The 21,811-nt window shown below is 37.1% G+C and overlaps 3 protein-coding genes across 4 annotated transcripts in view; 1 reads left to right on the top strand and 2 right to left on the bottom strand.

Moving 5' to 3' along the window:
* The window catches only part of LOC126372164 (GATOR complex protein NPRL2-like), a 99,485-nt gene extending 88,345 nt beyond the window's left edge, over window positions 1–11,140 (bottom strand). The window contains exons 1-3 of the mRNA XM_050017805.1: window positions 10,701–11,140; window positions 9,890–10,046; window positions 7,788–7,914 (exon numbers count right to left, since the gene is read on the bottom strand). Of these exons, the coding sequence (XP_049873762.1) occupies window positions 7,788–7,914; window positions 9,890–10,046; window positions 10,701–10,900 (484 nt within the window). The 5' untranslated portion in view covers window positions 10,901–11,140. The remainder of the gene's footprint in view (window positions 1–7,787; window positions 7,915–9,889; window positions 10,047–10,700) is intronic.
* Window positions 11,141–11,345: 205 nt separating this feature from the next.
* On the top strand, window positions 11,346–12,449 carry LOC126372188 (phosphopantothenoylcysteine decarboxylase). Its single transcript, XM_050017853.1, has 3 exons — window positions 11,346–11,524; window positions 11,599–11,802; window positions 12,064–12,449. The coding sequence occupies exons 1-3, from the start codon at window positions 11,402–11,404 to the stop codon at window positions 12,325–12,327; spliced, it is 591 nt and encodes a 196-aa protein (XP_049873810.1). The 5' UTR covers window positions 11,346–11,401; the 3' UTR covers window positions 12,328–12,449.
* A 1,109-nt stretch (window positions 12,450–13,558) lies between these two features.
* The window catches only part of LOC126372099 (formin-like protein), a 116,881-nt gene continuing 108,628 nt past the window's right edge, over window positions 13,559–21,811 (bottom strand). The window contains exon 17 of one of the 2 annotated variants that reach the window (XM_050017646.1): window positions 13,559–19,665. In XM_050017646.1, the coding sequence (XP_049873603.1) occupies window positions 19,453–19,665 (213 nt within the window). In that variant the 3' untranslated portion in view covers window positions 13,559–19,452. The remainder of the gene's footprint in view (window positions 19,666–21,811) is intronic. The other variant, XM_050017647.1, reaches the window with a different exon arrangement.

Raw genomic sequence — 21,811 nt, 5'->3', positions numbered from 1 at the left:
TATACATACGTAAAAACTATATAAGATCAGTTAATTCACAATAGATCAAGTCAATCAATCATATAGATTTCCAAAAAATTCATTCAATTTATAGAAAGGTCGTTGTAATAGGAACTTTCTTAGTTTAGTTTTAAAACATTTAATGTTATTTTGGTTTTTTATGTCTTTATTTAGGTGATTAAAAATTTTTAGCCCTATATACACGAAGCTTTTAGAATAATTAACATAATTTGATCTAGGAGCGATTAGTCGACAACTGTCTCTCAATCTACGGTGTTGTACTTCTCCTAATGTTCGGTATTGACTTTTATGTTTGTAAATATATACACTTATAAGATAGAAAAGGTCAAGGTTTAATATCACATTTGAAACACATACGAGTACGAGTAATAACGGGTTCTTACCGCGTTTAAAGCAGGGATATGAGACTCCCGATAAATAAACTGTTGCAAGCGCCATGACAACGGAATGACTGATGAAATTGGAATATAATTTGCTATGGGCAAACAGAATCTAATATCCCTGATTTTAACGCGGTAATAACCCGGTATTGGTGCTAATTCTTCCCTCATTCAGCGCTTATCGCTATCGACCCAATACGGTCGATTAATTCTTTCAAATATTTTTCCTCTCAGACGACGCCCTGAGCCGAGGTTCGCGCCCAACTGGGCACCCTCAGGCCTGTTGTCTTAAACGTTGTACCGGGTGAGAGCCTACAGCGCTCCCCATTTGTCCGGCCAAGTAGTTAATGCCAACTGCGGCAAATCTATAATAAGTCACGTCAAAAAAAAAAGGTGCTAATTCCTGTAAACACCATCTAATTTTAAGGGAAGGGTAATCGACAAGCATAAAATTTATGTAACACACGTCAATTTTAAGCAGAAATCTAAAACAACCGTCAAAATTTTTTGCATTGGCTAATAACCCGACAGAATAAGGTGACAGCACACGTCAAAAGGTTTGCATACCAGCGAGATACCTTTTTGGTTCGCTGGGGTTATTAATTAATTTACTCATTCTTCCTAAAATTAAGAGCTGTCAATCATCCGTCCCTTTCCTTTTCGGCGGATAAGAAAATGACGGGTATAACTTAAAATAAAATTAGGAAGTGTCTGCAGGAATCGGGGGAATGTGTTTTAATTAAAATGTATGAGATTGGGATAAGGGGATATGTCATGGTATTTTAGTGACTGTCACTGTCCTTTTTCGTAATCGTTTACAACTTGGCTAAGGCCCCAGTTTCAATAGTGAAATAAATGAATAATACCGTACCACCAAAGAAGTCCCGGTTACGATTCCCGATTAGAACAATGTTATATCTTCTTGGGTGCCACTACGCCCATATATATTTTTTAAATTAGGTTAGCATATACACTTCTCATCAAAAAAATCGAAACACTTCCGTTTTCATTGTTTCTGTCCGAATTTAACACAAAAAAGAATTCATACGATGAAAAAAAAATACATAAATGTATAGCTGGCAGTTTGGCCATTACAGTAATAAGCGAAAATTCTAAATTCAAAATTAGAATTTCATTTGTTTATCTTATAAACGAAATGAATCACTGTTTTGAGACAAATGTGTGTTTAGGGTTGGAGTACATTTAGCGTTTAAAAACTAAAAATTGGCGCCTATCCTTAAACTTTTTGTTTTTTATTTCAATACTGTGACTTTGGGACGTCTGAAAAAAGGTTTTTTTTCTAAAACGTATGGATACTTCGCCCACAGAAGCCGCCCAAGTTGTGGCATTGCTGGATTCTGGCCTTAGTCAGCGTGTTGTGGCTGCAAGACTGCATCTAAGCCTGTCATCTGTTCATAGAGTCTATAAACGTTATCGGGAGACTGGTTTGTTCACGCGCCGTTCAGGATCTGGCAGGAATCGGGTCACTTCTGAGCGAGATGATCGATTTATTGTAACAACTTCTTTAAGAAATCGACGCCTTAACGCTTTTCAACTGCAGCAGCGGCTTCGTGTTGTACGAAGGGTGGCTGTAAGTGACTCTACAATTAGAAGAAGGTTGAAGGATCGTGGACTGGTACCGCATAAGCCAGCAAATAGGCCGAAATTAACTGCAGACCATCGAAGAGCGCGCCTTAACTTTGCACGTGAGCACCTAAATTGGTCATACCTACAGTGGAGCAAAGTTCTCTTTTCTGATGAGTGTAAAATTATGCTGTATGGTAACGACGGAAGGAACAAGGTCTACAGAAGAGACGGAGAACGCTATGCACAATGCTGCATTGAAGAAAAGGTCAGCTATGGTGGCGGTTCGTGGACGGTTTGGGGAGGAATCAGCGCCGACGGTAAGACAGAGCTTGCTTTCGTGTCTGGGCCACGTCTGCCTGCACTAAACTGTCATCGGTACGTCGAAGAGTGTCTCGAGCCTCATGTGATGCCCTATGCACATTTTATTGGCAACGGCTTCATATTCATGCACGACAATGCTAGGGCTCACACCGCGGGCGTCGTACGAGATTATCTTAACGAAGTCGATATCTCTATTATGGAATGGCCAGCAAGAAGCCCGGACATGAATCCCATTGAACATCTGTGGGATGAATTAAAGAGACGAATTCGAGCAAGAGATCCTGCCCCAGAAACACTTAGCCAGCTGCAAGATGCAATCCAAGAGGAATGGGACAATATACCACAGCATGTGATCGTGACTCTCATCCGATCGATGAAGAACCGTATGGAAGCAGTAATTAGAGCTCGGGGAGGGAATACAAGTTATTAAATAAACGTTTTTTAGCTTTTTTTTTTCATTTACGTGTGTTGTTTTATCCATTTCCTTTATACTCCATACGGAATAAAAATGACTCATTTAACAAAATACGAAACCTATGAAAAATTCATTTAAATTTAGAACATTAACATTAAGATTTGATAAGCTCATATTACTCACTATTAAACGACATTTAACATTTATTCCTAAATGTACTCATTTTTCTGATAATCCTGACAAAACGTAAACTTGCAAGGTGTTTCGATTTTTTTGATGAGAAGTGTATTTTCGTGTACCTACTCGTACAGTCATGAGCAATATCATGTACCCACTTTAGAACTCTGTCGCACTATCATATTTGATATTTAATGAGACTACGGTTTAATTTGTCAAAAAAGTTAATGTGACATGGTTTCAAAGTGTAAGTATATTACTCGTACTCGTGACCGTACATATGTATGTAACAATAGCAAACCATACATATAAAAGCGTTTATTAAATTGTACCTTGTAATTCCAAGTATCAATATTTCTCGGAAAATCAAATAACAATACGTTATACGAGAATGTTATTCTTGTTATTGACAAAGACATCAAAGCTATTTGTTTTATTAGTCGAAGACTAACGAAGTCCTACTTTGTAAATCATTCAATATATTTTTAAAACGAGAATCAAAAATCGTAACAAACAAACAGACATAGGATACGTGTTGGTTGAATATGAATGATCGAATAAGAAATTATCGAATAAGGGAGTGTTGTGATGTGATGTGAGAGCAAAGTCATCAAAGGTAAAAAAAATATATAATGTAGTGACGAGAAAAGGCTAATTTCCAACTAGTCAAATCAGTTACTTTTTTTAATTTTACTAGGGATTTTTTTGAATAAAAGAGAAGGGTCGTGTCGTATCAGAAAATGGAGGTTTTGGCGGGAAGAAGAGAGGAATGGCGATTACTTCACCGACAAGAGCGCAGCTCTTAAATAAAGAGAGAGATGGAATTTGTAAGAAAAAAGCCATAATTTCTCTATGACGTCATAGAAAAACGTGATAAAACGTCGCACTTATTATTACGTTTTTAGTTAGTTAAACTAAATTAAATAGAAAAAAGAAAATGTTTTTCGTCAGATTTAGATGTTTCATTATTAAGTAATTAGAATTGCATAATTTATCTTGAACCTAGTACGGTCACGAGCATTAATATGTATACACTTTGGTACCATGTCACATTAACTTCTTTGACAAACTGAACTGTAAGTCTCACTCAATATCAAATATGTTAGTGCGACAGAGTCCTAAAGTGGGTACATTATATTGCTCATGGACTGTACACGACCCAATACGCTAGTTTCCAACTAGTCAACTCAGTTACTTTTTACTGAACGCCAAAACACGAAATTACTATGGAATTTGTATGAAAAAAGCACACTGCGGCGTCATGCGTAGATAGAGATCAGAATTTAATAATTTATCTTAAACCGAGTACACGACCCAATTGAGAAAGGGACACTCCGATGACTCGAACATGGAGAGAGAATTAATGAAAGTAGACTCACCAAAAAGATTTACGATACGGGTGTAAGATAGATACGGAATCAGATCCCGGATGTTTTAAAGAAAGGCCAGGGGCCTGTTTAATAAAACTTACAATTGTAAATTACAATGACAATTTGATGTACATTGCGGAGTGTGTGAATTTACAATTGTAAGTTTCATTAAAAAGGCCTCTGGCTAAGAGTAGGTACTCAAACCGGCGAGCTTTTTTTTTGACGTGACTTAATGTAGATTTGCCGCAGATGGCATTAACTACTTGCCCGGATAAATGGGAAGCGCTCAAGGCTCTCACCCGGTACAACGTTTAAGACAACAGGCCTGAGGGTGCCCAGTTGGGCGCGAACCTCGGCTCAGGGCGTCGTCAAACGTCAAATATTTGAAAGAATTAATCGACCCTAGTGGGTCGGTAACGATAAGCGCTGATTGAGGGAAATCGGCGGGGTCGGTATCGGGGTCCTGAAGTGTTGGGTGTTGCGAGCTGATTGGCGGCCTATGGCTAGAGTAATCGGGTCGTCAGGATCGTATATTACGTCCTTTGAAAACCGGCGAGCATGCATGAAGACCTTGATGTGATGATGATGGTGGAAGAAGCGAAAGTAGTGTGTTAGGATTGGAATCATCTGAAAACTATACATTGTTTTAACTTTTAATATCGGGAGTCTCATATCCCTGATTTAAATGCGGTAAGAACCCGTTGAGACGAGGAGCTCGGTGGCGCAGGAGGAGCTCGGTGGCTCAGCGGTTAACGCGCCTGGTCTGCGATTGTTGAAGTAAAGCAACTTTCGCAAAGGCCGGTCATAGGATGGGTGACCACAAAAAAAAAAGTTTTCATCTCGAGCTCCTCCGTGCTTCGGAAGGCACGTTAAGCCGTTGGTCCCGGCTGCATTAGCAGTCGTTAATAACCATCAATCCGCACTGGGCCCGTGTGATGGTATAAGGCCCGATCTCCCTATCCATCCATAGGGAAGGCCCGTGCCCCAGCAGTGGGGACGTTAATGGGCTGATGATGAAGAACCCGTTATTATGTGTTTTAATTATCTTAAAACTATGTCCGAAATAGGGTGAGGTAAACCTAGCTTAACCGCTGGTGGGGAGCGGAGAGTTGCCGTTCTATACGTATTCACCCCTCTTCCATTATCCCGTTTTTCACAGGGTCCGCTTACCTAACCTGAAGATTTGACAGGTCCGCTTCTGTTCCGGACAATCGTGCGAAAGATTTAAACAGGGAGAAAGAAATCTTGTAATAATCCCTCTTGAACTACGGGCTAGTACACTACGTTATCAACTAAGGAAAACATGTTACTGCGCAAGCTTATCAGAAAAGGTTATCAACGTTTGACAGTATACATAAATAGCTAATTAATTAGAACATGAATTACAACGCAACAAATGCACCCACTCCTTGCTGGCAAGTCACATATAATAGTGGGGGGACCAGCAATATGTCATCATATCCCAAGCGTTATCCCACGGGGTCTTCACGGGGTTCGCTTACCTAACCTGAAGATTTGACAGGTCCGGGTTTTTTACCGAAGCGACTGCCTGTCTGGCCTTCCAACCCGCGAAGGGAAAACTACCCCAATACAGGTTAGGTTAGGTCACATACCTCCGAAAGGTATTTCTAGGTAATGTGGTTTCCTCACGATCTCTCTTTCTTTTTTCCTTTACCGCTGAGCACATGATAATCATTTATGATCGAAACGTGAATTCGGCTATCATTAGTTTAAGCATGTGCTGGATTCGAACCTGCGACCTCAAAGTGAGAGGCAAGCGTTCTGCCAACTGGGCTACCACGGCTCACTTTTATTTTATTAACTTACAAAAAAAAGCAATCATTATCTATAAAAGTACCTAGTGATTAGATTACATCTAAATACTGTGTATTTAGTGGTGTGAATCTATCAATTCCTAATTAAATAATTAGAATCTTCAGTAAATGTTTTCCATTTATGAAGTCATAAAATATTCTATAGTTACACTTTGAATCGTCATTTTTTACATAACGAACGTCTGATCCGCCTAAAACTACTGCAGCTTCTCACAACCTGTATAGTCGGGAAAACAAGCTGCAAGAAAACCTCGGCACAGGGCCCAAGACATTCTTAAAAAAAATCAAACTAAAAATATTGTTATACAATTCAGTACGTTAGTCAGTTTTTACGACATGCCTGTGAAGATGTATGGTCGCTGTGTGGAATCGGGGGCCAACTGGACAGGAGTAAAATTAGGTTAAGTTTGTGGCATCAGCGTATCTTCTTATCGTGTGGGATATGAGGTGGATTACCAACCCCATCAACCCTGGTGTCAGGGTTACTATAGAGACGCCAAAGGCCCCTGACATGGCTCTTGTAACGACTACTTACTTACATCAGTAAGTAGTAATACACAACAGCTTAACGTGCCTTCCGAAGCACGGATCATCTTACTTTCGGACAATCAGGTGATCAGCGTGTAATGTCCTAACCTAACTAGGCGATTTTTGTGATACGTCCCAACCGGGACCTCCGGATCTTGAGCCCAACGCTCAAACCACTGGACCACGGAGGCCGTTAGTTGGCCGAACATTAAGCCATTGGACGTGGCACTTTTGACACCTTTGAAATGACTTTTTTAAAATGACTCTGACACGATTGGCGAGTCCGGTCATCGACTTCACAACGTGCGGGCACGTCCACACGTAAAAAGACCGTAAAGTGTGCAATCATTTTGAAACTATCTATCAGGCGATCTATTTCTAGTGAGCGCACTCTTTTACGATCTTATGCCACACATTAGGAAAAAAGGTGGACGTAAGCGGGTGTCATGGGCGTCATGACACGTTGGGTCACGAGTGGCCACTGTAATTTTATCTGATTCTCTACGGAAATAGGTTGTTTTGCGACCTGGGGCCTGTTTAATAAAACTTAAAATTGTAAATTACAATGACAATTTGATGTACATTGCGGAGTTTGTGATCACAAATATTTTGCAGTTTCATATTAGCTACGTAATGAACACCAAATTGACGTTGTAATTTACAATTGTAAGTTTTATTAAACAGGCCCCTGGTGATCCCCCTGACATAAAACATACATTGGCTATTTTAACATTGGTGACAGTTCGAGCAACCATTTAAAAAAAAATGTGTCAGCTAAATATTAAATAAATAAATCTGCACCTGAATGAAATTACCCGTCCCTTTCCTTTTCGGCGGATAAGAAAATGACAGATACAACTTAAAATAAAATAAGATGGTATTTACAGGAATTAGCACCACTGTTATGTTGATTTGGAAAATTATCAATTTTTACTTTTTTATTATTTATTTAGTGACTAACCATTTTATGTTAATTTATTTTATTTTTATTATATTTTATTTAATGTAATGTAATGCAATGTGTGGGCCTAGTTGCCTGAATAAAGAATTTGATTGATTGATTGAAAAGCAGCTAGGGCAAATGACACAGTTAATCTTGCGATGAACACCTCTTCTTAGCAGTAAATATAGCTCATGTTATGTTTGTACTGACCAGTCAAAGTGCACATCCGGCGATGGTTGATGTCCTGCATAACCTGCCGCATCAGCTGTCCGAGCTCCTTGGCGTCCCCCGACACTGACTGCTTCAGCAGCCACTCGGATTCTAGCTCCATCGATAGCTACCGGAGAAAATATATATTAATTATGCCCGAACAAACATTAAAAAAAGAAACGGTCGAATTGAGAACCTCCTCCTTTTTTGAAGTCGGTAAAAATGACTCTCCCTCTATTGGGACTCAAACTCAGCTGGCGAGGAGTGGTTGTACTGTACACCTCTGCGTACCCACTAGGGAATGCAATCCCGACTCGAGATCGCAAATTCGATATCCCGCGGGATTGGAAATATAACTCTCGCGAGATCCCGAATTTTTCGGGATCTCGACTAGTTTATAAAAAAATGTAAAGTTAGGGTGGCTGAAAACGATGAAAAGTGTTTGTGATAGTGAGATTAATTAAACCTGAGATTAAGTAAACCTGTTTTTAAGAAAAAAATTCAAGACCTTTTTGTTAAATAAACTGTAACCTCAAAATTTACCTTTTTATAAATATTAGAATAGACTAGATATAGAAGTATAGATAACCTGCTTAATTTGAATTGGGTGTTTAAGCTCGCCAACAAACTGTTTTGCAGTTTGGCGAAACATAATTTTTGTAAAAAAAAAATCAATTTATTTATCCTTCAATATCACTAACTACATAATTAAGTTTTCTTTGGAAATGAGCATAATCAAAACAAAAAGTAAATATAACTGAAGGAGATTCACGCAATGCCGTCAATCTCGAATGGGATCTCGGCATATTATGCTTCGGGATTGATCTCGAAAAATTAGACGAGATCTCGCGAGATCAGGATTGCATTCCCTAATACCCACATCATCATTATCAGCCGTACGATGCCCATTGCTGGGATCGGACCTGCGCTGCCCGCATCCAGCGGCTTCCCGCGACTTTCACATACCGCTGGCAAATTCCACCTCAACTATATGGCCAGTCCGACATTGGGAGATTAGATGGATCATCGAACACCGCGACATGTGGGAGGTTAAAAGGCCCCTAGCAACGGGATACGCTTATCACCACGTCCCTAGCAGCATTATCCCACGTTCGCTACCTAACATTAAGAATTGACAGAATGATTTTAAACTATCGAGTAATATCATCGATATTAACTCTCTACTAGTAGAGGGACCACAGGAAAATAAAGTATTAAATTGGCAAAGTTGACTAAGTTTTAACAATAGGCAGGTCATTGACCTTGCGGGGGTGCTTATCATATCGCCGCGTGTAACATGTTGTTTTTTATGTTATTAATTATGATGTTATTACAATTAATATACTATAATATTTTTCTTGTTTTACAACATACACCATCTATGATTTAATCAGATGGCTGGTTCCTTTGTTCTAAACTGTTAAAAATTGTACTGTAAAAAAAAAAACAAATAGTAGAGAGATTTTTCCATTAAGATAGAGATAGGTAGACACAATTGGGATAGTGAGAGTCCAAAGTTTTCAAAAGTTTTTTTTTAGAAGCTGTGGTAGCCCTGTTGGTAAAACACTTTCTTCTCACTTTAAGGTCGCAGGTTCGATTCCACCAATGATTATCGAATTTGTTTTCGAATTCATGTTTGGATCATAAATGATTATCACGTGCTCAGTGGTGAAGGAAAACATCGTGAGGAAACCCACATTCCCGAGAAATACATTTACGGAGGTATGTGACCTAACCTGGGCTGGTTTTCCCTTCACAGGTCGGAAGGTCAGACAGGCAGTCACTTCTGTAAAAAACCGGACCCGTCAAATCTTCAGGTTAGGTAAGCGGACCCTGTGAAAAACGGGATAATGCTAGGGGGATGATGATGAGAGTCAAAAGATTTCCAAAGACAACTTACAGTAACATGGTGCTGGCTGCCATTTTAATGTTTACGTATTGTTACATAGGGATGTTCATCAAAACATAAACACACGCCTATTTCCTACTGGAGTAAGCAGAGACTATTCCGTTTTCTTTCTATCAAGTTTCTTATTAATTAATAAGTATGTTGAAGGAGCGAATAGTTGTATGTACTTTACCGTGTAATTGTGGGCACTTACCAAATATTCGGTGAGCTTTTTAACTAAAGGTTCTAGATGCACCGTCCGTGCCCAGGCATCGCATACGAAGCACAGGTTGAAATAGTAGGCATTTCTTGCATACTTCTTGTTGTCTATTCTGACCGGGAAACCCAGAATTTTCAAACCCAGGATTGTTCTGTGGAAAGACGGTAAGTGAAACGTTGAAAAAGAATATTCAGGATCATCATAAATTATTTTAATATTGAAAACTATAATTTTCTATTTTGTTGAGTTATAGACAAAGCCATATACAACATAAAAAAAATACCTACACAGAAACAGACAAAGAATGTTTAAGTACCTAATTTATATAGAGTTTTTCCTACTTCCAACTTGATTTATTAAGTGTTATTGAAGTTTTAAAGTGCAATACCTATATTAATTAAATCTAAGTGTAGACCTATTTAAAGTAATCTATTAGGAACCTTTGTTTAACTTGCTTAGTTCCAATGTTTAATTATTATTTCTGACGCAAGAATGACTCAGAATATTAAAATAGACTTGTTTTGTTTATCATTGTTTTGCACACTCCAGACTAGTTAATTTATCAATATTGCCTAATACTGTGTGTTATTATATTATAAATAATTATAATACATTATGATAATGATAAGTAAATATTAAGAACATACCTACCTATCATATCATGTTAAAAGAAGATAAGTAGGTATCTTTTCACTGTTTTGACGAACTATTATTCAAAAAACTTTATAGCTCATTTCATCATCTTCATGAAACTTTGCAAAGTTTTCGTCGTGGGGGTAGTTCAATAGTAAACAGAGGAACTTACACTGTCAGTGTGCATCTCTGGAGTTGGACCTTTGGAATGATGTAGTGGCTCACAGTGTCAAAGATTTCCTTCGATATATAGTTCTCAGGCACTTGACAGGTGATCTTCGGCCCGGCCGTCGGATGAAACTCGCACAGAAATATGCATCGAATCGGCCCTTCCTGCCCACAACCTTCGTAATACTTTGAGTTTCCATCCATAGTAAAGAACTCAAAATTCTAAATTGATAACAAAACTTATCACTGAAACATACTGTTTTGGGCGCACTGCACTATAACACACATCACTATCGCGAATACACGAAATAAATTCGAAGTTTGACACACTGACACGAATTTTGAGTAACGTAAATAAAAGTATACGTTTCACACGAAATGCGTCAACCTCCCCCTACGAAAGCCAGAAATCAACTGATTTTTTTTACTTTTTTTACGGATATTTGACTGACAACCAAGACAGCGATTATCAAATGATCAAATTGACAGATATATTTTTTTTCTTGCAAAAGGCCTGTCTGGCGCCTGGCGTTAATTATTGGGGTTACAAGAATAAAAAATTAAAATCTACCAACAAATGTGTATGTGGATGTGGTGGTGTGCATGTCCGTGAAAATCTTTGATTAGAAAAACATAAAAAAAGTTTGTTGTTTGACAAATAAGCCAACAAGAGGTTTTAGTTTAGATGGCTTTTAGTTTATAAAGATGGAAAAAAGACCGTATAACTTGCTTATTGCTGCTACAGGAAGCGTAGCAGCGTTGAAGATACCAATTCTAGTGAAATCTCTATTAGAATTGAACAAAACCAACGAGAGATATTATTTTGAGGTTAGTCTGATAAGATTATAAACAATAACATTTTCTTAAAAAGCTGTGATAATAAAGCAAATTTAATGTTACAGGTACATCTTATTGTCACAGAACACGCGAAGCACTTCTTCGACTCGTCGGAGTTGCCGCCAAATGTGATTGTCTATGACGATAACATGGAATGGCAGGCTTGGAAGCAGCGGGGTGATCCGGTGGTGCACATAGAACTTGGGAAATGGGCTGACATGATGGTAATTGCACCGCTGGATGCGAACACGTTGGCTAAAATGGCACAGGTATATTTCCAGCTTATAGGTATACTGAATTAATTGTCCACTTACCTACATCTGAAGTTACATTTTAGCAAACGAAAAAAAATAAATTAGCATAACAACACAACATAGCACCACACCTGTATCCCAAAGGGGTAGGCAGAGGTGTATAGTGTATACACTCACTCCTCATCACCTACTATAAGTCCCACGTAATAGAGAAAGACATTATAAATATTCACATGATGTGCCTACTTTACAATTATCACTGTAATTACTTTCCAGGGTATATGTGATAATCTTCTGACCTGCACAACACGAGCGTGGGACATGAAGAAGCCATTGCTATTCTGTCCCGCAATGAACACTAGGATGTGGGAACACCCCGTTACGTCCACACATATTACATTGTTGAAAGAATGGGGCCATATTGACATACCTCCGATAAGCAAGAACTTGATCTGCGGAGACACTGGCATGGGCGCCATGGCTGAAGTTGAAACTATTGTGAAAAAAATTAAAAGTATTTTTGATGAAAGAGTCAGTTAGTTAATAGGTGTTTGGGAATAGATATTTTTGTAGATTTGAATTCCAAACTTTAAGTCCAATAATACCATTCAAGTCATATTACATACCGAACTCAATTTTCTAAAACTAGCTTTTAAACCCTTCTTTCTGGAGCTCAGTACTATTTTAGAGCTGACATAAGGAACTATATTTTATTGTGCTTCACATTAGTATGTTTAGTTATGTAATATTTCAGATCTTTAATGTGCATTTCTCATGGAGGAGTTAGAATAACTACCTTATTACAAAACAAAGAGTGATGATATCTCATTAATTAAAAAGCCACACATGTCAGTGTATCATTCTCCATGCTACTTTTACTCTGTCTGTCGCGAGTATGAAGGCGCAAAGAGTAGTCTATTTCAAAGCCGTACTAGGACTCCTGTCCTTCGCCTCTGAATAGTATGACAGTTACTGCTGCCCTCAGGTTCTAGGTTACAGTCTCTGTGACTTGCCCCTACTGCCGTACCTATGGCTCTTCTCTGTCTCTGCATCCGTTGAGCTGAAATATCAGGCTTAAAATATAGTCTACACCACAAAATAGATTTTAATCGAACGAATGGACAAGTCATAATATTAGTATGCAGAATTAGCGACACTAGCGCCGCCAAACACCGGGACTTCTATCGTCCCGCGTACTCGTATCTTTGGTCTTCGTTTTGTTTATAGTATGGCAGTAAATGGCCTCAATTCCTGCAGACACCTCCAAATTTTATTTTAAGTTATACCTGTCATTTTCTTATCCGCCGAAAAGAAAAAGGGACGGGTGACAGCTATTAATTTTAAAATTAATGAAAAGCCCGGACAAATAAAATAGGGATCTCGCTGATATGCAGCCCGTTTGACGTGTGCTGTCAACTTTATTCGGTCGGGTTATTGACCAATGTAACATTTTTAAATGGTTTTACATTGCTGCCTAAAATTGACGTGTGTTGCATAAATTTTATGCCTGTCGATTACTTTACTCTTTCTTTTTCGACAGATAAGAAAATGACAAGTATAACTTAAAATAAAATTAGATTGTGTCTGCAGGAATTAGCACCAATGTATGTAGACAGTCTTTATACTGATGTAAAGTAAAAAATCCAAATTGTATGTCTATGTTAGTAATTTTCTTAGTTTAAGACATTATTGGTTGTGCTATTAAGGTTCTAAGGTCAAAAGTACAATGTAAATATAAATTTATTGACAATTTTGTAATAAAACGAGTTAATGCAGTAAATGTATTGTTTATTGCATCTCTGAATACCGGATCTCTACGCTAGCGTACATGCGATACGAACGTAACTATTGTAAACCCAATAAAATTTCTAGTACACATCACATACAAATAACTATACAGAAAAACATTATTATAAACTTCTACTAAACTTAAATAAGGGTTTTCCTAATAATAGATGTGAAAGGCACCATTAGATAGATCACTTGGCTAATTAACACAGTACGCTTCTAAGTTACATTTTATATTTACCAGCAATCGAGGGGGTATCCTTCCCGGCGATGTGTGCCCAGTAGTGGGATTGGGAGGCCTGCCCTATAGTGGGATGTATGGTATGAGACTTACCATGATAGTCTTGTTCTTAAAAGAGGTTCTAGTTATGAATTGACTAACTAATTGGGTAGATTCCTAGGTCGAAGATAAATTATGAAATTCTGATTACTAAATAAAGAAAGATGTAAAGGTGACAAAAAAACTTTTTCTTTTTAACTTATTTGTGAATTTCAATAAAGAAAAATGTGATAATAAATGCGACATTTTGACACATTTTTCTATGACGACCCAGGTTGCTTTTTCATACAATTTCCATAGTAATTTCGTGTTTTGACGTTCAGTGAAAAGTAACTGATTTGACTAGTTGGATTTGAATAGTTAGCCTATTATGAAGCTTGGCTATTTGTGACTTTGCAATAAATGAATGAATATGAAGTGGATTTAACGGTTACGTATTATAAGAACATTCTGTGTTAACAAGGCAAGATCATATCCTGGATTTATGTATTTAAAAATTGCATATTTAAAAATATGTCAAAGTTTTACATAAACACTGAATATCATGTTACTGATAGAAGATATATAAAACGATTTCGATGCATCTATTATTAGAAAAAAAATACAATAATAATAATCAACTTTACAAAATCGTAATTTCCATAGTTTGTGCAATTTTCTGATAAAACAACCCTGTAGAATTTTATTAATTCTTAGATTACGCCTTCAATGGTTATATCAGTCGGCGAAGTAAAGCACACACATCCCGTTTTTCACGGGGTCCGCTTACGCTTACCTAACCTGAAGATTTGACAGGTCCGGTTTTTTACAGAATAGACTGCCTGTCTGACCTTCCAATCCGCGAAGGGAAAACCAGCCCAATGCAGGTCGGCGACGTAAAGCAAAATTACGTAAAATGTGCGCATTAGCACCTAGATTTACATAAGTAAAATCGAACCTGCAAATATTGTATAAGCAATAAAATGCATGCCAAACTATCTTGATGCTTTCTTCATAACGTTATATTTTCTTTTTATTTTTTTAATTAATAATTAAAAATAGCAAGTAACTAAATTAACGTTACGAGCAAGCATCGCCAACACATCCTTAAAAACAAACTTCAAACATTTTCAGCAAATATATTAAATTATTTACGAAATCTATATATTACCGAATTTAATCAAATAAACTTAAACAATCCCAGAACTCAATTTCTAGATAAAATATATAAATAATATAAAGCTATATCGCATGCTTTATCTACCTCAAGTATCTTGAGTAAGTGTATTATATAAAAAATACAATATTTACATTCCGTTCATAACCAGTACTTTGGAAATAATCGACAGAAATTATATTTACATACAAATCGAAAGAAAAACATTCGAGTTTTCAGATCAACTGAAATTCTACAATGGGCAAATTAAAAATCGTATCTTGTCGTGAGAACGCCATATTACATAACAACATACATAAACAGCCTATATATATATATATATATATGTCCCACTGCTGGGTATGGATGTATAAAGCGTACTCCACCACGCTGCTCCACTGCGGGTTGGCGGAAAAACTCATACAAAATTAACCTAAATGGAATCAACTTATGAAACAAAATAAACTTAAAGATGTCATGAAAAATCAGTACCGTTCGAAATTATTATATTTACATAAACTAAGCTGTAATTAATACAAATTTAATACAAGGGGGTCAAACAAGTTCATAATACAAGCAATACATAAAATGAAGCAATATTGCTATTTGACATTCCTTCACATTGCGCGCAACATACTTGTATAACATAAACTCACGAATAGTCGTGAGCTTATATGGTGGATGTACCTCTGACTATCCCAGTTGGGATATAGATCCCTTCATCCATCATTACTGTTGGAAACATTAAAATATTAATAGACAATACTATGTATAAGTAGTAACGTAAGTTTTTTTTGTATGGCAATACTGCCCTACCGGAGCGCCACAAGACACGCATATTTTTGTAACAAATATATAAAACCAAGAAAACCCCAATAAATAGTGAAATAAATCAAGGAGTTTAAGTTTCCACCACCGCCAGCACCACGCCACGACAGGAGACACCTCCACTTATAGTGCGGCATGGGCCGTACAATTGCATATATCGCAAGATGAACTAAGTATCCACACATCACACCACACCTTTTTTTTTTGACGTGACTTATTGTAGATTTGCCGCAGATGGCATTAACCACTTGGCCGGACAAATGGGGAGCGCTGAAGGCTCTCACCCGATACAACGTTTCACAGCACACCGAGCACATTGCGCTCTTATTTTTATATGAGCAAAAGTCAAATTGCAATATTGCTTCTTAGATGAATTGCTTTAATGTGGCCTTTTAGGGCCCACATATCAAAACGAAAATGCAAATTTAAATATAATCCAGCTCTTCTATTTGAACTATCACATTAGTAAAAATGTATAAATGCATATAATTTTATATACTAATTTCGTTTTCGTACGAATACAATTTGTTTATTGGTTCTTAATATAATATTAGCATGTATATATGTGCTATATATTTTAAGGGCACTGTTTAATTATTATAATTATTACTTATAGCGTAATAATAATAAATTTAAGTTAAAAATGAATTATTCGAAAAATTTGAATATATAAAACTGTGCGTGTATATTTTAAAGGCCATTTTTGTATCTAGCTGGACTAATATACCCATAGTTTAACATCAAACATCACTTATTATAATTACAATCGCTTCAAAAATGACACGGTAAGACAAATTATGTAGCTTCCTAGGTCAAAGATAAATTATGAAATTCTGATTACCAAATAAAGACAGATGTAAAGGTGACAAAAAACTTTTTTTTTAATGAATTTTAATAAAGAATAAGTGCGTCATTTTGTCACGTTTTCCTATGACGTCACAGGTTACTTTTTCATACAAATTCCATAGTAATTTCGTGCTTTGATGTTCAGTAAAAAGTAACTGACTTGACTAGTTGGAAACTACCCTATTCAAGTATATATTCACTTCACTTATTCTTAATGGCTGCACCGTTTATGGACGATGATTCTGACAATGTTAAAGTTCAGAATAAAAAACTTATAAACGTAAATAAAAGGTTTTACTTGGTGCCGATTGGAGCAATTAGAAACATAATTTTAACTTGATTTGACAAGATTAATTTGCGATAGCATTAGAGTGGATAATTAAGTAAAAATAGGTACCAGTCCTATGGGTCAGGATCCTTATCACAAACATACGAGAGGGGTAGTCAGGATCCTCATCACACACAGATCAAAGGTTAAAACTAGCTCTATCTCTTTCTTGCACTTAAGTAAGAGAAGGACGGCAATAGTTTAAAAGCTGTCAAAGAAAAAATAGGTTAAGTTTGTGTGCACGCACCACTGTAACTCGACCACGAAAAAAGTTCCTAATGGATCGTCTTTGACGAACAGTGGAACTCGTGCTGTCCTTCACTTCCAATACGCACAAGAAAGACATTTTCTTTTTCTCGTTTCATCTTTAAAGCGACGAATAGCTACATTTGATAATACTAATCGCTATGGGCATAAACGTTATACTACAAAAAGCTAAGCTTTGTATACAAATTAACATTACTTGTAAATAGTACGTAGCAAAATACTGCGGTTGTGTATTGGAATGGATTTAAAGGCTTGACGTGTTGTCCTTGTGTGCATATTCCACTTAAAGTTGAAAAACTACACTTAAATATATATTTTTTATTAAGATGGGTTTGCCCTTGACTTCGTTGTTCCACGAGGAGAAGAAGAGGTCGACGGTGGGACGAGCTTACCCAGAAAATGCCTATTCACCCGTGATTTAAAGGACCCCAGGTTATAAGATACAGGAAACAGCGACGCCGGCAGCCCATTCCATTCCTTGGCTGTTGGCTTGGCTGTTGTGTATTTGTTTAAAACTAGCTTCTTCACTGTAACTGTTTAAGTAAACGTTCAAATGCGGTTTCAATTTGCACCGTTAAAGTCGCACCTATGCAACGCGGATAACATTGTTTTTATTATGTTTTTTTTTTTTTATATTCAGATCATATATACCACATGACATAAACAGCCCATGGCTATGTGCGATTCACAAATTCAGCGCACCCTGTGGCAAAAATGTGTACTAAATTCGGACAGGCCTATTGTCAAAACTTTTGATATTTTATAAAAATTGTTAATTTAATAAATTGGAGTAAAATATCAATCACGCTTCTAGGTATTTTTACTAGTGATGTGCCGGATCGTTAAAAATGTATATCCGTGGATACGGATCTGAATACGGATATTTAGTGTAAAGATCCGCGGATACGGATACGGATCTTTATTTTCTTATTCGATATTATTCGATTGGTGTCGGCGCCAGCGACCTTGAAACGATAGTTGACGTCTTCACTCGCCGCAACGTCAGACAGGACACGTTTTAACTTGCATTGCGCGGGTAGTACTTTTGTTTTGGTTATGGTTTAGTCTGACACTGGAATTTTATAGTTTTTTATTTAATAATTCTACTTAATCACCTGAAAAAGATCCGTAAAAGATCCGCGTGAAAAGTAACGGACACGGATACGGATATTCGGAACATCACTAATTTTTACACTTAATAATATACAGGGTATTAGTGACATCGTAACGAAAACTTTGAGGGACTTCCGTCGGAAAACTTTGGTACTGAAAAAATAATAAAAAAAAACACTAAAATCTTTATGATTATTTTCTGCCAGGAAATTCCGCGTGATATCAACTCAGAATCATGATCTGATATATTCCCCTCAGTATTCGTTACGATGTCACTTACACCCTGTATTCGGTATGTTATGTTATTATTTAAAATGTCCGAAATAGTTGCGAACGCTTGGCAATACATCCCACTGCTGGGAACAAGTCCCCCCCCCACAATCGCTTAGGATTCAGTATAATACTCCACGACGTTGCTTCATTGAGGGTTGGTATAGAACTAGTTTCCTAATCCTAATTGATCAGGTTTCCTAAACTTGATCTGACCGAAAATCGAACCCAACATGCACAACGAGATAAAATTATCGAACGAGATAAAAGTTTGCTTTTTCCCTAACATGCGTGCCACGTCATTTTGTTCGTATTTTGACAGAACGACATGACTTATTCGGGTTCACACATTAGCACCAATCGACAAAACGACTTAATTTTATTGTCAGAATCGATAACGACCGTGATAAAAATTTATCCCGTTGCGCTTGTTAGCCCTAATGGTGTATAGCTTTTATACGAATAAATATCGTCCTACATAACATAATAAATACTTATAAGTATTATTACAAGTGCAGTATACACACAAACACACTATTTTAATAGGCACATCGTTCAAACGACGGTTTCGTTTTGCTTATCGAACATAGCTCGAGTGTACTTGGAGATGACGTCATAGGTGGACTTAATGAGTTCGCAGCGTTCCTCGACCTCGCAGTGAGATGGCGCCACTTTGTATGTGGACGGTTTCGGCCGCCGCGCGCACGCATCGATATTACATACCGATTGTTTTTTCACTTCTGAGTCTTTTCTCTTTTGTGTTGGTATCGCTGGGTCGCCGTCCAGTGCTTGACTGGAGTCGAGCTCGTATCATACGTCCAGTTCCTCGAGCCCCTTGGAGAGCCTATGGGAGTTGATGCGGCGACGGTGCGAGCGGCGCACCGCGTCGGCCCGGCGGTAGGGCTCGCTGCGCAGCCCGTGGAGGATGTCCTCCAAGGCACCATTGTACACCTCGTCTTGGTGAAGCAGTTTCTTTTCGCCGACGGCCTGAGACTTCGTTTTTAACTCGTTGATTACAGCATCCTGGAAATTTTATAAAATAACATGTTAAAATACATTTTTTTTTGGATTTTTGTAGACTAGAAAAATTAGGGAATAGGCACTATATCCTAAGAAGGTAGCTACATTCTACTTTTGGCCATCATTGACATACTAAGAGACATTCTAAAACGTACATGCTCTATAGTATATACTACACTTAATAAAAAATACAGAAAAGATAATTTTAACAAGTAAAATTATTAAATTAAATATTTAACTACCTTAATATAAGAAGGAGAATTTTCATTCAAATTCAAATATTAAAAGTAAAAAGAAAAGTTTGCGCCAATTTTTAAAATAAAAAATTCTAATTAAAACTGAAGTCTAATGCACATACAGGTGGTACCGGGAGCGTTTCGAGGAAGCGGGAATATATATAAAACTATAGAGGAACTAGCTAATACACTTACTAATATACTTCAAATAGAGGGTCCCCCTTACCACACCCTGGACACTCCATATAGAAATCTCATTCCGAAAACCCTTCCTTATTCAAATTCAAAATTCAAAAATATCTTTATTCAATAGGTTTATGCACTTTGATCGTCAATTTTTACATAACGAACGTCTCGTCCGTCTAAAACTACTGCAGCTTCTCACAACCTGTATAGCCGGGGAAAAGAAGCTGCAAGAAAAACTATTCTTTAGTGGCTTAAGGCCATTTAAGACTAAAGTAACACCTAGAGGGGTGAGGTCGGCGCTCGGTGATAAAACCAAGAAATATTTCATATAATTTTGTAGGTACAGTCATGAGCAATATAATGTACCCACTTTAGGACTCTGTCGAACTAACATATTTGACATTTAGTGAGACTTACAGTTCAATTTGTCAAAAAAGTTAATGTGACACGGTACCAAAGTGTATACATATTAAGACCGTACATTACAAATCATGTCGACCACGAAACGCTCAGATACTACCTCTACGTGCATTGAGCATTAGAAAACAAAATTTGATTACTCAATTAGTAAGAAAATCAGCCGATTAAGAAGCGTTATCTTCATGAAATACAAATATAAAGTAGACATTCCCTGTTAGGTTCCCATGCACATAAGCAGCGTAGGAAGAAAACATCATTCTGAATAAATATACATTGAAATATAATAATATACTGTATTATTATTAGTATAGAAAATAACAGAACAGTTACAAAGAGATATTACAGACAAATTATTAAGTACTTATTATATTTTAATAGGCGATTTAGTAAGTTTTATAAAAGGTAGGTATTTGGCAATTGTTGTTATAAAAGAGATATGTAAGAAAGTGTAGTGTAAGTATCCGCGGCGCGTAAGTTAGACAATGACCTTGAATGCGCACTGACAAATTATTGGGTCTCAATCCAAGTGCGGTATGAGGTGGGGCGCGAGGGGCAACGCGTAACCATGACAACGCATGGACGCTACCGATGCCGCCATTTTTGTTTAACTTATACGCCGTAGATTGTACCTAAAATAATAAGGATATAAATGAAACCTAGCTTTAACATCTGCCATAAATACTGAGGATTATATATATGATAAGGTCGGTCTCACTTTGGATGCGTTTTTGTACGAAATCGATTCGTGCCTACAATTTTATACGACGACCAACTCGCAATTAGGACGTCCACCACCACCATATGATCATTTCGACAAACATCCTGCTTTTTTGTAATTGTTTTAGTGGAAAGATATGATGATGTTGTCTTTTTTTTTGTGTGTGGCGTCCTTTTATAATAAGTAAAGTTTCCAATTGTGCAATCACTAGTGCTTGTTGTCGGATCAGGCAACTACAAAACTTAGGTATGCTATGTGAGTTTTAAACACTTTTAAGCTATTTTACTTTAAAAAATCTTGTACGGGGCTGTTTACCGTAGGACTCACGTTCCGTTTTTTTTTCCTTTGTACTTTGAAGGTTAGGACGTTCTTACTGGTACGCACGAGTCGCATTCGTACGAAACCTCATCCAAAGTTAGACCGGCCTAACATTATAAAAAGTTGTTGTAATTCTTAAATACGAGAATGTTTAACATTATAAATAAAAATATACATGAGTCGATAAAAATATTTAAAGTTTTAAAGGCCCGTGTGTTTTGGGATCTTGAAGCCGTGTAGGGGTCAAATACTTATAAATTTCGGGGCTCTG

This window comes from Pectinophora gossypiella, chromosome 13, assembly GCF_024362695.1.
Source record: "Pectinophora gossypiella chromosome 13, ilPecGoss1.1, whole genome shotgun sequence".
Taxonomy (NCBI): domain Eukaryota; kingdom Metazoa; phylum Arthropoda; class Insecta; order Lepidoptera; family Gelechiidae; genus Pectinophora; species Pectinophora gossypiella.
The sequence above is the reverse complement of the archived record's forward strand: the minus strand, read 5'-3'. Positions and strand labels throughout refer to the sequence as shown.

Coding starts and splice junctions, on each gene's coding strand:
- LOC126372188 (XM_050017853.1), top strand. CDS start 11,402: ATGGAAAAAAGACCGTATAACTTGCTTATTGCTGCTACAGGAAGCGTA. Junction 11,525..11,598: donor ACGAGAGATATTATTTTGAG/GTTAGTCTGATA, acceptor TTAATGTTACAG/GTACATCTTATTGTCACAGA. Junction 11,803..12,063: donor CGTTGGCTAAAATGGCACAG/GTATATTTCCAG, acceptor ATTACTTTCCAG/GGTATATGTGATAATCTTCT.